We start from the raw sequence: 16,417 nt of genomic DNA, 5'->3' as shown, positions 1-16,417 counted from the left end.
TAATTTTTTTTTTCTATAAAATGTTATTATAAATGACCCATTTTTCTGGCAGAATCTTTTGTTTTCAGGTCGCAGCCAATCAGCACGCTGCTTTTATTTCCTAAATGCTCCAGCAAAGTGAGATGTTATTGGTTGCTGTGATCATCTATTTTACTTTTCACACACCCTCCATCCAATGGCCACTTTTTTCACATTTAATTTGGAGTGCTGCCTATTTTTCTAGAGATATATATATACACAGTATATCACAATGATCACCTCTCCTCGTCTTTCCCCCTCTGCTCCAGGCTCTGCAGAGTCTCAGCAGCTGTACTGCCTTGCACACAGGGATGCGCAATGAAGTGACGTTATCACGCACACGCTGTGTCACAGGCACGGGAATCATTTAGGAGGAAGCTCTCTCCATTATTGCTTTCAACTCCATCGGCATGTATGATGCTGATACAATTGAATGCGGAGCCCCCCTGACTCATGGGCCCCATAGCAGCCGCGTGGTGTGCTGCTATTAGCGGCATGCCACTGCCTGGGGGAGTGGGGCCCTAGGCAGCTGCCTAGTCTGCCTACCCCTAACACCAACCCTGAGTGTAGACTGTAAGGGTGTGTGCACACGCTGTGGATTCTGCTGCGGATTTGGCCCTGCGGATCCGCAGCAGAATTAGCTGCGGTGTACAGTACCACTATATCCTATGGAAACCGCAGTGCAGACAGTGCAGAATTTTCCGCACGGTTTTTGCTGCAGTTTCCAATCCGCAGAAAGAATTGACAGGTCATTCTTTTCTGCGGATTCCGCTGCGGTTTACCATCTTCTCCATTGTAGAGATGATAAACAGCAGGGCAAAACCGCAGGCTAAGGCCTCTTTCACACATCAGGTTTTCTGCTTCAGGCGCGATCCGGCGCTTTTGACTAAAACCGGATCCGTCGAAATGCAATGCCGGATCCGGTTTCCCCCCCATTGACTTGCATTAGAGCCGGATCGAGCCGGATGGCCATGCGTTTCATCCGATTTTCGCCGGATCCGGCAATGTGACGCGATCCGGCGTCTGGAAAAAACGGTGACTGTAACGTTTTTTGTATCCGTCGAAAAAGCCGGATCCGGCGTGTCCGGCTTTTTCATACAATGAAAGCCTATGAGCGCCGCAATGCGCCGGATCCGGTTTTTTTGGTCTGAGCATGCTCAGTAGCTCTGCCCACAGGACATATATAAAAGCAAGACAATGGGACCCTCAGCCACACCCAACATGCCACCCAAGCCAAGAACCAGGAGCAGGAGAAGGCAGCAGACATCTGCAGCAGCATCACCATCAGCACCACCCCAAATGGAGCAGCATGCTGAACAACGGGAGGGGAGTCCAGCAGCAGATGAGAGACGGTAATTATCAAATCCCCCATTCCTCCAAACTAGGGCTATGGAATATCAAGATATTCATTGGCCCTTTGTTTCTCTTTATTCAACAGCCGCCCAATAGATGCAGCAGCAGCAGCAATGGCAGCAGCAGAAACACCACCCACAGCCATGGAGTCTGGCCATGAGGAAGACAGCACATCTTCTGGGAGCCCTCCCTCGCATCGTCAGCGTTTGACGGTAAGTTTTTATTTCCAAAATCCATCATCTCTGTAATATATGTGTATTCATTGCCTTTTATTTCAAAACAGGAATCACAAGATGAAGAGGAGCTCCCAGAAGAAGAAGGAAGGGGTAGACAGACACTTGGAGTGGGCTCACAATTGGTAAGTTTTTTGCATCAAACGCAGAAACACAACATCACACTACACACAACACATAGAAAACAATGTTCTGCAGACCACACACAGCAAACAAATGCCTACATCCAAAGACATAACATTTTTTGTTTTCTTCTCTAGTCTTCCCAATCTGGTGCTCGGCCAAGAGGTCCTCGCAGTGCCTCCCAGGGTCGTCGGCGACAGCAACGCGGCGGTCACCAGCGTGTAAGTATAAATATTTTTGCTTTGTTTTTTTTGCACTTTTTATTTCATTTCTTTTGTGGAGGCTAATTATGTTATTTTTGTCTTTTTCTTTAACAGCCTTCACAGCGTGCTCCCGACTCTGACGGTGAGGATGGAGGGATTGATGTCGACCGCCTCATCGATCTCGTCAGAGAAAGGGAGCCGCTCTGGAATATGGCTGACTGACGCCACGCTGACCTGATCGTTACCCGACGACTCTGGGAGGAAATCTGTTCGCTCCTTGTGGAACGCTGGGAGGACCTCGAAGCTCGGGCCCAGATTAAAGAGCGTAAGTATATACAGTACCGGTTGCTTGATTTAAACCTGTGTTTCCCGAACTCCAGTCCTCGTGGTCCCCACGGATCATGTGTTCAGGATTTCTATTTACTTTGGAAATCCTGAAAACATGACCCCTGGGGACCATGAGAACTGGAGTTTGGGAAACACTGATGTTGTATACTAACCACTTTGTCCTTTCTCGTTTCAGGGGAGAGAATTGTGAAGCGGTGGCGGTCTGTGAGGGATCGTTTCAAGAAGGAGTTCAATAAAGAGATGCGGGCCCCGAGTGGATCTGGAGGACGCAGGAGCAAGTACAAGTACGCACGAGCCCTGTCGTTCCTCCGGGAGACAATGCTCACCAGAAGGTAAATATTACACACCACATGTGACAAAAAAATGTTTAGATGTAACTTTTTTTTTTCAGCCAGGGCCATACCATGTCACTATTTTAATTGTTTTTTTTTCTCTTTATTCCACAGCACGGTGAGCAGCACTCGGGAGCCTGCACGATTGGACCCTTCTGAGGCGATCCCTGAGGAGACCGGCACCGAGGGAGACTTCGACCGCCCCGGTACATCTGCATCTTCCCACACATTCGACCCATCAGTCCCATCCACCAGCACAGGAGCATCGTGGCCGCCTACATTACATGAAGCTGCTGGTGAGGAGATCGCTTTCCCTTTACCCCACCCTTCTGCCCCTGCCACCTCTAGTACACCTGCGGGTACTGGGCGGCAGCGGCAGAGGGGTCAGGAAAAGACTTATGCGCCAGAGTTCTTGCATCTGAATGCATCTTTCCAGAACTGTCTAAAAGTCTTGTCAGAGCAAATCTCCGCAGGCTATCAGCAGATCAACTCCAGCATTCTGGAGGTGAAGACACTTCTGCAAACCATGCATTCAGAAGCAAGATCTTCGCCAAACCACACCTTTTTCAGGTCTGTTGTGGAGCGCATGGAAACGCTCTCTCCTGCCCAGCAGATGCATGTAATGCATTCATGCCACGCTGCTCTCCAGCAAGTTACCTCCCAACCTCCTCCTCCCACCACAGTAGTTCCTCCACCTGCACCCCCTCTAGCCACTTTCCATCCTCCCCCTCCTATTACATCTACACCCCCTCCAGCCACTTTCCATCCTCCCCCTCCTATTACATCTACACCCCCTCCAGCTACTTTCCATCCTCCCCCTCCTATTACATACCATCCACCTCCCCAGCACCATCCACCTCCCCAGCACCATCAACCTCCCCAGCACCATAAACCACCCCAGCACCAGCAACCTCCCCAGCACCAGCAACCTCCCCAGCACCAGCAACCTCCCCAGTACCAGCAACCTCCCCAGTACCAGCAACCTCCCCAGTACCAGCAACCTCCCCAGTACCAGCAACCTCCCCAGTACCAGCAACCTCCCCAGTACCTGCAACCTCCCCAGTACCAGCAACCTCCCCAGTACCAGACATCTCCCCAGTACCAGCAACCTCCCCAGTACCAGACATCTCCCCACTTCCAGCAACCTGCCCCGTACCAGACATCTCCCCACTTCCAGCAACCTGCCCCGTACCAGACATCTCCCCACTTCCAGCAACCTGCCCCGTACCAGACATCTCCCCACTTCCAGCAACCTGCCCCGTACCAGACATCTCCCCACTTCCAGCAACCTGCCCCGTACCAGACATCTCCCCACTTCCAGCAACCTGCCCCGTACCAGACATCTCCCCACTTCCAGCAACCTGCCCCGTACCAAACTCCTTCCCCATACAACTTGCCATCAACATCATCTGCTCCTACAGTCCCTGCCCAACCCTCCACTCCACCACCCACCACCTCTTCTGCTTCCCACATGTCCACCCATTCTGTAGTTTTTTCTACACCTTCACCTCTAACTGTTCCTTCCCCACCACGATCCCAGTCCTCTCTCCACACTCCCAGTGTCGAAGTGTCCCGCAGCCCCTACAGCAGTATTTCCACCACACACTACACAGATTTATAATGTGTGTATTTAAATAAAAATGACCAGTTTTATGGTTTCAGTTTTATAGTTTCAAAGCTTTATTAAACAAGTTTATTAAAATTTTAAAAAAGTTTACTAAAAAAACCATTTTTCAATAAAAGTTAAATTATTTTACACTGGTTGTCTGTCATTTCTTTCTGCGGCGAAAAAGGTTAAATACAGGGTATTTAAAAGGTGAAATGGTATTCAAAACTAGGTATATAACTGTGGGTAAATTTTAGCTTTTTGCCACAGTTGTGTTCCTGGTTGTGTTTGAAGCAAAGTATTTCACCTAAAAAGTTGTGTTTATTGTTGGTGATTTCCTAACAATGTACACAACTTTTGTTAAAAGGTGAAATACTTTGCATAAAACACAACCAGGTACACACCTGTGGCCTAAAGCTAAAAATAGAGACCATGACAAGATAGCCAACTTTGGTTGGCAAAGGTATATACTGTTGGTACAGAAGGTACACAAGTTTGGTTGGGCACAAATCTTTCACACTCTGTCATCCTGCCAGTGTACTCTGCCTTGAGGTGACAAAGTATAGTGCAAAATTGTCCCTCATTACTGAAACCGTCACAGAACTTCTAGTGGTAATGTCATGGTAATCTTGCAAGGTGGTTTCTTCAGAGGTGTCCTCAATGGAAATGGGTTCCTTGCAGATAACAAAATTGTGGAGTACCACGCACGCTTTGATCACCTCGTCCACAGTTTCTGTCTTGAGGTTGATCGCAGTCAATAGGACCCGCCATTTGGCTGTCAGAATACCAAAGGTACATTCAACCATTCTTCTTGCTCTTGTGAGGCGGTAATTAAAAATGCGTTTTGGTCTTGTCAATCCTCTGCTAGAGTACGGTTTCAAAAGGTGTTCTGACAGCTGTAAGGCTTCATCCCCTACACAGACAAATGGCATAGGTGGACCAGATGTTTGCGGCAGCGGTCTAGGTGGTGGGAACTGGAAGGTGTTTCCATACAGTTTACGCCCCATGGCAGACAGTTTGAAAACTTGAGAGTCATTGGAGCGGCCATAGGCCCCAATATCAACCGCAATAAATTTGTATTCCGCGTCAGCGATGGCCATGAGGACAATTGAAAAATATTTCTTGTAATTTAAATATTCCGATCCCGATCCAGCTGGCTTTACAATGCGGATATGTTTCCCGTCCACAGCGCCCAAGCAGTTGGGAAACTGACATATCTGTTGAAACTTGTCAGCAATTTCAATCCAACTCTCTGTTGTGGGCTCTGGTAAAAACTCTTCAGCTAAGGAGTCCCACAGTGCACGGCATGTGTACTTCACTATTCCAGATATGGTGGAAATCCCGAGTCTGTACTGGAAATGCAGTGACGAAAGGGATTCTCCAGTTGCAAGAAATCTGTGGGGAATTAAAAAACAATAAATGGGGCGGAGCCTGAACGTTGGTGGAGCAAGAAGCAGGAAACCTGAGCTCCCGGACAAATGCACTAAAAGGGGCTCTAATATCACCAGAGCCTTCTTTTTATACCATCCCCGCATTACAACCCAAACCAGGACCCCACTGGATCGCATAGACCCTGGGTGGCAAGTCACGTTCGGGATAAAGAAGGGATTCATATAACTGTGGCCCTGCAGGCGGGAGATTGCCGGAGTGGCGGAAGGATATACTGCTAACAGCACCATCGCCTCGGGTAGAGGACTTCACCCCTGACCCAAGGCTGTCAGATAAGAGAGACCCCGGAGCTAACCCTCCCCTGCAAATAAGGTACCATTGCGAAACCCCCTGACCAGGACACATAAAATCGCTACTATTCTCATAGCTGGGGGACGGCTACAGAGAGTGTGTATCACGCCGCAGCATTGAAAATAGTCCCGTCGGGCTTGCAGAAGACACGCGGCCCGGGACCTAGAATAGACGTGCAGCGGCACGCTTCAGCCTCCTCCCCTCTCTGCAATCAGTGAGAGAGATCTGAGGAATTCAAGCGTCTCCTGGAGCTGAGGTAACATTGAAATAACAGAAGCAAGGTGACGGAGTGTCTTAAGCAGAGGGGTCTGATTCAGGGGACAGAGGACCAGGAGAGCATGGTCATTCTCCCTAACTCCGTAGCAATAAAGGAGATAATCAATTAATCAAGTGGGGGCCTGAGACTGTCTGACCCGAGGGGTGCGAGGAGAGAAGGGAGTAATATAAGGAGCCTTAGATCTGTATTAAGCGCTCCCCCCCCACCAGTGCTGTCCCTACATCTTTCATCCCCCCCTTATTTGCTTTCTAATTAACCCATGTTATACCTAGCTGAACGAATATAAGAGAGGATTCTCTGGAAAACCAGCAGAAAGTGGTTATAGACTGACATCTAGTGACCAGAGCCAGAACGACATCTCTTTCCATTGTTTATCACTTATAAGATTGGGCATAAAATGGAACATTAGCTAAATTCATAGCCAGCGAGAGGAATTCTAATCTTCAAACTGCTCTATTCTTCTCTGCTTTAGATAACTGCAAAAATGGGGAGATCCAGCGTAAAAACGCAAAAGAGCATGCCCAAACCTACAAAGTCCACTACGCAAACAGACATGGATGACTTTCTTACAAAACAAACGGTTCCGTCAGATTCTCTTAAACCATCCAAGCTTCGTGATTTGACCTCATTAGGAGATTCAGATTCTGAACCGGAGAGTGACTCTGACACGGGCAGCACAGCGAGAGAGGCCTTAGTCACTCGTTCGTTCATCAAACGTATATTGTCTAAAGCTCTTGAGCCAATAGGACAAGAACTTGCAGAGATAAAACACGACCTAAAACTTCAAGGCCACAGACTTGAGACATTGGAAAATTCGCAAGTTGCCATGACGCAAAGTTCGAACGCTGTACTAGACTCTTTAAAAGTCCATGAAATCCAACTACATACAATTCACACGGTGCTAGAAGATCATGAGAACAGAGAACGTCGTAACAACATAAGAGTTAAAGGCCTTTCTGAAACGGTGGCCTTTGAGGCGTTATGGAAAGCAACACAAGAGATATTCAAAGAACTACTTAATGAATCAGATCCGCAGGAAATCGAACTGGTGAGAGTACACAGAGCATTGCGTCCGAGGCCTTCTCAAGGGGAAACTCCACGAGATGTGATCTGTCGCTTCCTCGATTATCGAGCAAAAGACTTAGTTCTTCGCAGAGCGCGGGAGGCGCAGGAGATCTCGTATGAAGGCTCACAAATTAAACTTTTCCAGGATTTATCGGCTAGCACTCTCAGGAAGCGGAGGATCTTGAAACCGTTCACTGAAGCATTGATAAAAAAAGGCGTCCGTTTTAGATGGTTGTTCCCGTTTGGAGTACATATCACAAATGGAGACAAAGGTATCTCAGCAAGAACATCACAAGACATCAAAGAGGCATGTGAGTCCTTGGGGATTGAGCTGGAGGCCTACCCGGACCTGGAGTCCTTCCATTCGGCGACCCTATTGCATCCGCTGCCAGATGACCCGGCGTGGCAGATAGCCCTGACGCCAAAATCACAAAGGCTGAAAAGGAAGCTGACAAAGACCTCGCTTCCTAAGGACTCCAGAGACAATACTTGATCTTTGGGTTAGACCCAGATTTTGCAGTTAAGTTTTCTTGGTGTCTACCCCAGTTGGGGTATTGAATGTGGTTGAAGCAAATCTGATGGGGTTGGCGTGCTTTTCCAAATATGGGTAAGCACTGCTGCCACATCTATCCAATAATTCGTTGTAAGGTTTCAACCTAGATTTAGTTACAGCCCAAACTGGGCATTCTCCTAGAATGGAGCATTTCATATTTCATATTTAGTTTATAAGGTTGATTGGAATTTTCCTCAAGCTGGCATTCTATGAAACAATGTCAGTAGGTAACTATGGTACGTTGGCATATTGGTCAATGATATTGTGCAACTTAATAACATGGATAATGTTAATATTGTGTTCTCCCCCTCTTTACCTTTTTGTTTTCTCTACCCTTTTCTTTCTTTCGTCTGGTCTACTTGTCCTAGACCCCCTCCCCACACCTATAGGCACAAGGATTCGTCTCCGTCGTGAGCTGCAAGGATGCTGCTGTGTACAGAAACATGATGGATTCGGATAAGGTACACACATTCATCTCTTTTAACGCACATGGGCTGAACTCTCCAAACACTAGACGCCACACATTACAACTATTCAAAAAACAGCAGGCAGCAGTATTGCTTATTCAGGAAACGCACTTCAAACCGGATAAATTGCCCTCCTTTGAAAGCTCGATTTATGATAAATGGTTTCATGCGACAACCACCCAGTCCGGTTCCAGAGGAGTGTCAATAGCAGTGGCAAGGGGAGTGCCCTTCCAGCTAAGAGAAACTATGGCGGACCCTCAGGGTCGTTACATCTTTGTCAAAGGTCTACTAAACGGTGCCCTGGTAACATTGTGCAGTTTATACGCACCAAATAAAAAACTATTGAGATGGGTACTCTCAACACTGAAAAAAATTGATGGCTTTAGAGAGGGTGCATTGATAGTGGGTGGGGACTTGAATGTTGCATTAGAGCCTTTGCTAGACACGACTAAACAGAAAAGTTCGCTCTCACCTAAAGATCTTTACAGAATAAAGTCACAACTGGGATCTCTACAATTGATTGACACATGGAGATATCTAAACCCCTCTGACCGAGACTACACCTTCTACTCCCACCCTCATAAATCTTACCACCGTTTAGACTATATTTTTATATCCAGTAAAATGCTTGCCAATATACAACAGGCGAAAATAATTCCGAATATTTATTCCGATCACTCTTCGGTTTTGTTAAAATTCTCATTATCTAAAGCCTTTCCCCGACATAGAGTATGGCGGCTCAATGAGTCAGTACTTGGAAGTACCGAGGTACAGACACGTATAAACAAAGTGCTTTCCCAATATTTTGAGCAAAATGCTTCACCAGAAATTTCCTCACAGATACTATGGGAAGCACATAAGTCAGTTGTCAGAGGGGAGTTGATATCTATCACTTCCTTTCTAAATAAACTGCAACAAAAAGAAATCCAGGATCTTTATGATAGTATATCACAGCTGGAGCTTACACATAAACATAAAATAGATCAACATAGCTTAGAGAAGCTGCAACAAAAAAGACAGCAACTTAAAGACATATTAAACTCGAGATCTGCTAAGCTATATGCAACATGGAAAAACAGAATGTACGTCCATGGAGACAAAGCATCCAAATTAATGTTATCGCAACTAAGGAAGCGGCAGTCACGTACGCTGATTAACTCAATTAAGAATGAACAAGGGTTCAGCTCGCAAGCTCCTGAGCACATGGAGCGGGCATTCCTTGACTACTATAAGAAATTATATAATCTCCGTCCGGAAGATAACGCCGATTCCGCACTTAAAAGAAGCATGGACACTAGGTCCTTCCTAAGCACTTTAGATCTGCCTGTCTTGTCTGATTCCCAAAAACAATATCTTACTAGACCTTTTTCACTGGGGGAGTTGCAGTCCGCCCTGTCAAAGTGCCCGAAGGGGAAAGCGCCCGGTCCAGATGGATTCTCAGCACTTTACTATAAATCCTTCTCTGGCCTCCTACTCCCACATTTATTGAACGTTTGCAACGCAGTTTTACAAGGCCACCCATTGCCAAACCAAATGCTTACAGCCAGAATATCCCTAATACACAAAGAGGGGAAGGATCCTGAACAATGTAGTAGCTATAGGCCAATCTCTCTCCTTAATGTGGACCTAAAAATCCTAGCAGGGCTGATGGCAAAAAGAATGGCCAAGTCATTGCCAAATTTGATTTCCTTAAATCAGACCGGGTTTGTGGGTGGAAGGGAGGGAAGGGATAATGTCCATAAAGTATTGCACCTTCTTCAATACGCAAAAAATCGTAAACTACCATTGATGCTTCTTGGAACAGATGCAGAGAAGGCCTTTGACAGGGTGGACTGGGTATACCTACGGGAAGTGCTGATCAAGTTTGAGATACCCGAAGCGTTTATAGCAGCCGTAATGGCAATGTACGATAAGCCCACAGCACATATTAGGATTAACGATTTTACAACAGATGCATTTACTATAAAGAACGGAACAAGACAGGGCTGTCCCCTATCCCCGTTGTTATTTGTGCTAGCAATGGAACCTCTCTTAAAGGCCATACAAGTACATGAGGGAATAGAGGGTATTCGCATCAATAAGACACACTATAAAATAGCGGCATTTGCGGACGATCTCTTAGTCTTGATGACTAATCCTTTGCTGGGACTCCCAACATTGATGGCTCTTATAGATCAATATAGCAAAATTTCCAATTTTAAAGTAAATATGTCTAAGTCGGAAGCGCTAGACATACATATATCCCCGAATACCTTAGCTAAACTAAAAAGTACATACCCATTCACCTGGCCAAAACAATATATCAAATATTTAGGTGTAAAGATAGGAAGATCGGATAGAGACCTTTTTCAACAGAATATTCCCCCCCTAATTGCCTCAGTAGAAACCATCATGAAATCATGGAGGGACTCGTATGTGTCGTGGATGGGAAGGAAAAATTTACTGAAGAGCCTAATCTTACCCAAGTTCATATATATTTTCCAAATGCTCCCTATAACCATCCCCAAATCGTATCTTTTTAAAATTAATACATTATTCCGCAGATATGTTTGGAAAAAGCAAAAGCCCCGATTAGCATACAGGACATTAACATTAAACAAATCGAGGGGTGGGATGGGTGCACCAGACATAATGAGGTACTACCAAGCGACAATGCTTACCAGAGTGGTAGACCTGTTGCGGTCTCCTAACAATAAGCAGTGGATTGAGGTGGAGGAAGCCCTAGCACCTTATCCCCTGAGATCCGTCCTTTTGGCATATCCTTGTAAAAACATAAACAAAAATCTACCTAATATACACACCAAAGCTACCTTAAAATTATGGAAGGGATTGGTGAAAACTCTAGTTCCCCCTTTGTCCCCCTTACTCAAGTTGGCAGATATAATGCCACATGCATCTTATTCCCGAGACAATGATGTAATCAAACCCGGTTCCCTGACAAATGTAGCGGTTGATGACCTCTTGGCGGACGGGGCACTCCCCTCCTTTCAGGAACTGAAGAAGCAACCAGGGCTTTCCAACTTGACCTTTATACAATTCGGCTCTATAAGAGACTCCTTGGCACGGTATCTTTTAGGAGCAGACGTTACCCGCCCACTGACTGCATTTGAGACTCTCTGTGCAACAAAGGATAAACCCAAAAAGATAATGTCGTCTATTTACCAGATTTTAAATATAACTGACTGTTGTCTCAAAAGAGCTTATATAACACATTGGGAAAAGGATTTGGGATTCAAGTTTACCCCAAATCAAATATCACACATTTATAATTCATCTCATGGCCCATCACAATGTGTTAGAGCACAAGAGAATTCCTTTAAAATAGTCGCCAGATGGTATATTACACCACAGCAGAACACTTATTGGCGGACGGGGTCTTCTGCTAGATGCTGGAGATGCTGTGATTCGGAGGGAACATACTTACATATGTGGTGGTCCTGTCCACCCCTGCTACAGTTCTGGCGACTAGTAGAGGATTATATCGGGGAAATTGTGGGCAAAAAGCTTACATTGACACCGGAGATAGTGCTTTTAAATTTTCTGTCACCGACTGGACATAAAAATACTGCTCTGTTGACTCAACACATTCTTTCAGCAGCGAAACTTTTGATACCTATGAACTGGAAGTCAACTACCACTCCATCTATATCCCAATTGCAAGAGAAGGTAGATATGCTATATCAAGTAGCCAAACTGGCTGCCTTGGTGAATGGCTCACTTTCAGCTTTTGAAAGAGTATGGCACCCATGGACCCGATTCAGATCCATTAGTAGAAGTTGATAAGGCTATGGTGGCCTCCTTGCTTGGCTTTATCAGAGTGGACGAAATCCTTGTTGCCTAGTGTTCCCTCCCCCCCCTCCCCTTATCTCCCTTATATTCCACCCCTATATCCCAACTTCTTCCTCTAATTACTTGACCTCCTGTCCCTTTACTCCCTATACTGTTTTTTTTTCTCTTCTCTTTTCTTCTTTTTTTGTTCTTCTTCATCTTTGTTTGAAATCATGGCATATGTGATGTAGCAGGGGCGTGTGGATGGGAAGAACCCAGATTTGAACCCAGATAATCCTGCTGCTGGAAGTTCCTTTAAGGCTGTTGGTGTTCTTAAACCTCTATATATCAATAGTTTTTGCCATGAATTGATATTTCAAACTATCTGTTTAACTCCCGAAAAGTGGAATTTGTAGGTTATATAATAATTTTGTAAGCTACCCTGTTGATTGCTTTCTTTCGGATGTAACTTGCAGATTTCAATAAATAAAACATTAAAACAAAACAAAACAAAAAACAATAAATTAGTTTTAAATCACAGCATTACATACCAAAACTGACCTATAACACTTGGAGATACAAACTACCACCAACAAGATTGCAGTGAAAGTGTGCTCTGATGCGATCACATCCAATAAATGTGGCTTACCTTAAAGTCACCATCAGATGCTCTGCGGGTGAAACAGAGAAGCGGCAATAGGTGTCCGCTTTTCTTATGAGGTGTGCAATGCGCTCCACCAAGTAATCAAAATTCTCCATTTTCATCCGAACATATCCAAAAAATTTATCCGGGTTTCGTCGAAGGTCCATGCAGAGTGTAGAATAGACCCCACGTGTCATTCTCTTGGCTGTGATGGGGTGGATCCACAAACGTCGTCTACGATGCCTGATGCGCTGCTGTCTCGCTCTCTCCTCCAGAACAATCACCCTCAAACGATTCGCCTCCGCTATAAAATCCGCCAAATTCTTCAAAATATTTCCAATGACAACATCCATTTTCGCCAGTAACTTGCTCTTCTCTCCAACCTGCACTTTCTCCTCTACAACCTGTCAAAGAAGGGCTGTAGGAACATGCTATATATAGTTTTCCAGTAGCCAATCCCGTTCGGAAGGCCACAAGGGTCAATTTTAAAAACCGGATTCGGCGTAATCCGTCGAAAAACGGATAGAAAAACGGATGAACCGGATGAGACGGATCCGGTTTTGTCTGTCAAGAAAAAGACGGATCCGGCAGAAAACCGGATCCATCACATCCGGTTTTACTAAACATTTGCCGGATCCGGCGTTCCGGCACGACGCCGGATCGCGCCTGACGCCGAAAACCCTGAAGTGTGAAAGTAGCCTAATCTACAGATAAGCCGCAAGTCTTTTGACCTGTGGATTTTGCAAAATCCACGCGGAAAAATCCACAGATCAATCCGCAGCGTGTGCACATACCCTAAAGGGACTGTCCCAACAGAATGACTGATCAAACCAAGCACAGGAGCTGGGTGTATCACGGCAGATCCAATCATTTAAATACACCTTCCTACCTGCTTGGTTTCCATCTAGCACCATGGAGATAGATGGACAACAAGCAGGTGGATGGTTCACTTATATTTGGCCCAGCTGTGATGGACCGAGCACTTGAACCTTGTTCACACAGTCATCCTGTGCGAACAGTCCCTTAAATGCAAATGCTGGGTTTCCTATTTTTCTTCTCACATAGTGGCTGCTACTTAATGAAGCTCTCTCATCAAAGCTGTTATCCTCTCAGTATATTGCAATCATCACATTATATAGCACTGTGTACTTACAAAAGCACATTTTGCCCTTCTATCCAGTAAATTATAAAATTATTTTTTTCCTACATTTATTATTCCCCTCTTCAACTCCTGACCCAGCTCCTGTCTCCCCCCCCCGCAAGGGACTTTTGCAGTGACTGATGTCTCATACAGGGAAAATTGATCTCCTCTTTCTACGTAGGCTAGGTTCACATTAGCGTTCAGGGGCTTTGTGGAGGGCTGCGTACTTCCTCCGTTAAACCCCGCCTACTTCTGCATGCATCCTGTATACCTATCTTTAACACTGGGTACACAGGACATGCTGATGCGTTGCTTTGACGGGCCCGTCATTTGCGCAAAACGCAACTTGTTGCGTTCCCGTGCGGTCGGCAAGAGTATAAAATCGCAGCATGCTGCGATTTGCCACATTTGTCGGACGAGACTCGCCAATATAAGTCAATGGGTGTGATTTAAAAAAAAAAAAAAAATTGCACGGCACTCAGTCCATGCGAGTGCCATCTGATTTTAACAAACCAATGTCCTTTGAAAAGCCGGAAATTCATCTGCTGCGTATAGTAAATTCATAGTGTGACCCGATAGAATAGATACAGTAGTTAGAGAGCTGCAGACTGATATTAATAGCCTAGGAAGAGACCATGGATATTGCCCCCCAACACCCCTCCCCAGGCTAAAAACATCAGGTCTCAGCCACCCCAGAAAAGGCACATCTCTAAGGCCTGTTTCACACTTCCGTTTTTGTGTCCGCCAAACGGATCCGTTTCCGTTTTTTTGACGGAAACTGATGCCAACGGATCCGTTTTTAAAAAAACGGATCCGTTTTTTTGACGGATCCGCAGTAACCGTAATGGAAGTCTATGGGACAAAAAAACGGATCCTGCAAAAAATGGCGGATCCGTTTTTTTACGGAAAACAACGGATTTTGACGGATTTGAAAAAACGGAAGTGTGAAACAGGCCTAAGATGTTAGTGATGGGCAGTCCGGCTCGTTTTGGTGATCTGGCTCACTCGGCTCCGCTCACAAAAAAGAGCCGGCACTTTTTGGCTAAAAAAAACGGCTCTTCTTGCAAAAAGTGCTACTTTCCCCACTTTTATCACTCCAGTCTCTTAGCTATAAAGCCTGGGCCTCATTATACAGCCGTACAGGGGTCTAGTGAAGGCTTTTTAGCCATTTTCTCAGAGTGTAAGTGGGTTGCCCTCACCCCAGGGCCGTTGGGTACTCGGTACCAGGCCGGTGTCAGGGGGATGTGTCACAGCAGCAGTGACCCGGTCTGTGGCCCTGGGCGCCCAAGTAATGGCGGGGAATGTGACTGGTGGAATGTAGTTAATGGAATAGTTCGTGACGCCACCTGTGGTGTTTGGCAAGTGAGATGTTAGGCCGACACTGCATGCAGATCCTATGGGACAGATGGTGTGGTGCAGCAATGATGTTATAGCCCTCCACAGGCAGGGCTGTTGTCCCAGGGCAGGATAGGTGAAGTGACACTTAGATGGTGTAGGGCTGCGGGGTACTCGGTACAGGGTCGGTATCAGTGGGATGTGTCACAGTGGCGGTGACCCGGACCGTGGCCCTGGGCGCCCAAGTAATAGGGAGATGTGAATGGTGAAAGGTAGTTAAATGAATAGTTCGTGACGCCACCTGTGGTGTTCGGCGAGGGAGATGCCAAGCCGACACTGCAGACAGATCCTCTGGGACAGATGATGTGGTGCAGCAAGGGTGGTATAGCCCTCCACAGGCAGAGCTGTTGTCCCAGGGCAGTGTAGATGTGGAGACACTTAGATGTGGTAGTGTTTGGCGCAGGGGATGTAGCAGTGCCAGGCAGGGGACACAGGAAGGAATGGAGAACACTAGGGCATGTAGTTCCAAAGCTTTACTCACAGTCTGTAGTGCCCGCTTCTGTGCCGTGTCCTCCGGGTCAGGGACTCAGTCAACCTACAGGCAAGATGGAATGCTCCCTTCCAACACTCCGCCAACTTATGTGCCTTTTCTGAACGTCTCCTCTATAGCACCTTTAAGTGTGAAGATCTCCTAGTACTGAGTTACACTGGAGTTCCTCCTGACAGATGTTCCAAGAACTCTACTTGTACGGCAGACAGCTGTAGCCTGCTTTGGGGACTCTCTACTCCGGAGTCCCGGCTCTCTATCCAAATTGCTGTTGTGCCCCCAAGTCTTAGATGGGAGTAGTGCATTTACAGCCCACTACTCCACCGGTGTCTGCTGCAGAACCATTAGTGTCCATACAACCTCGGGGACCGGGCCCCAGCCTTGCGCTTAGAACTTCTAGGCAGGGTTCTTCCTCTAACCCACGTCCTCGGTGTTCCCTTTCACTCCTACGTTCTGTACTTGTTTTTTTTCCTATGGAAGCTCAGACTTCAGTTCAATGTCTTTCTCCTTCTTTCCTTTCCCGTGCCAGCTGGCTCAGATCACTGAGGCAGCTGCAGCACTCCTTCCTCCATCCCTCTTCCAGGGATCCCCACTCCTCTCCGCGTGGCTTCCTTACCGACTGACCTCCTGTCAGACTTACCTGTAATCCTAAACCTTCCCACTCT

The 16,417-nt window shown here is 46.4% G+C and overlaps 1 protein-coding gene across 1 annotated transcript; it reads left to right on the top strand.

The window, feature by feature from the left end:
• The first annotated feature begins 5,743 nt into the window (after nucleotides 1-5,743).
• LOC141089077 (uncharacterized) lies at nucleotides 5,744-12,597 on the top strand. Its single transcript, XM_073575356.1, has 2 exons — nucleotides 5,744-6,212; nucleotides 6,706-12,597. Exon 2 carries the CDS (start codon nucleotides 6,718-6,720, stop codon nucleotides 7,789-7,791), a length of 1,074 nt encoding a protein of 357 aa, XP_073431457.1. The 5' UTR covers nucleotides 5,744-6,212; nucleotides 6,706-6,717; the 3' UTR covers nucleotides 7,792-12,597.
• The last annotated feature ends 3,820 nt before the right edge of the window (nucleotides 12,598-16,417 follow it).

This window comes from Dendrobates tinctorius, unplaced genomic scaffold (genome assembly GCF_039654945.1).
Source record: "Dendrobates tinctorius isolate UK_male_01 unplaced genomic scaffold, ASM3965494v1 ptg000044l, whole genome shotgun sequence".
NCBI classification, from domain to species: Eukaryota; Metazoa; Chordata; class Amphibia; order Anura; family Dendrobatidae; genus Dendrobates; species Dendrobates tinctorius.
The sequence above is the reverse complement of the archived record's forward strand: the minus strand, read 5'-3'. Positions and strand labels throughout refer to the sequence as shown.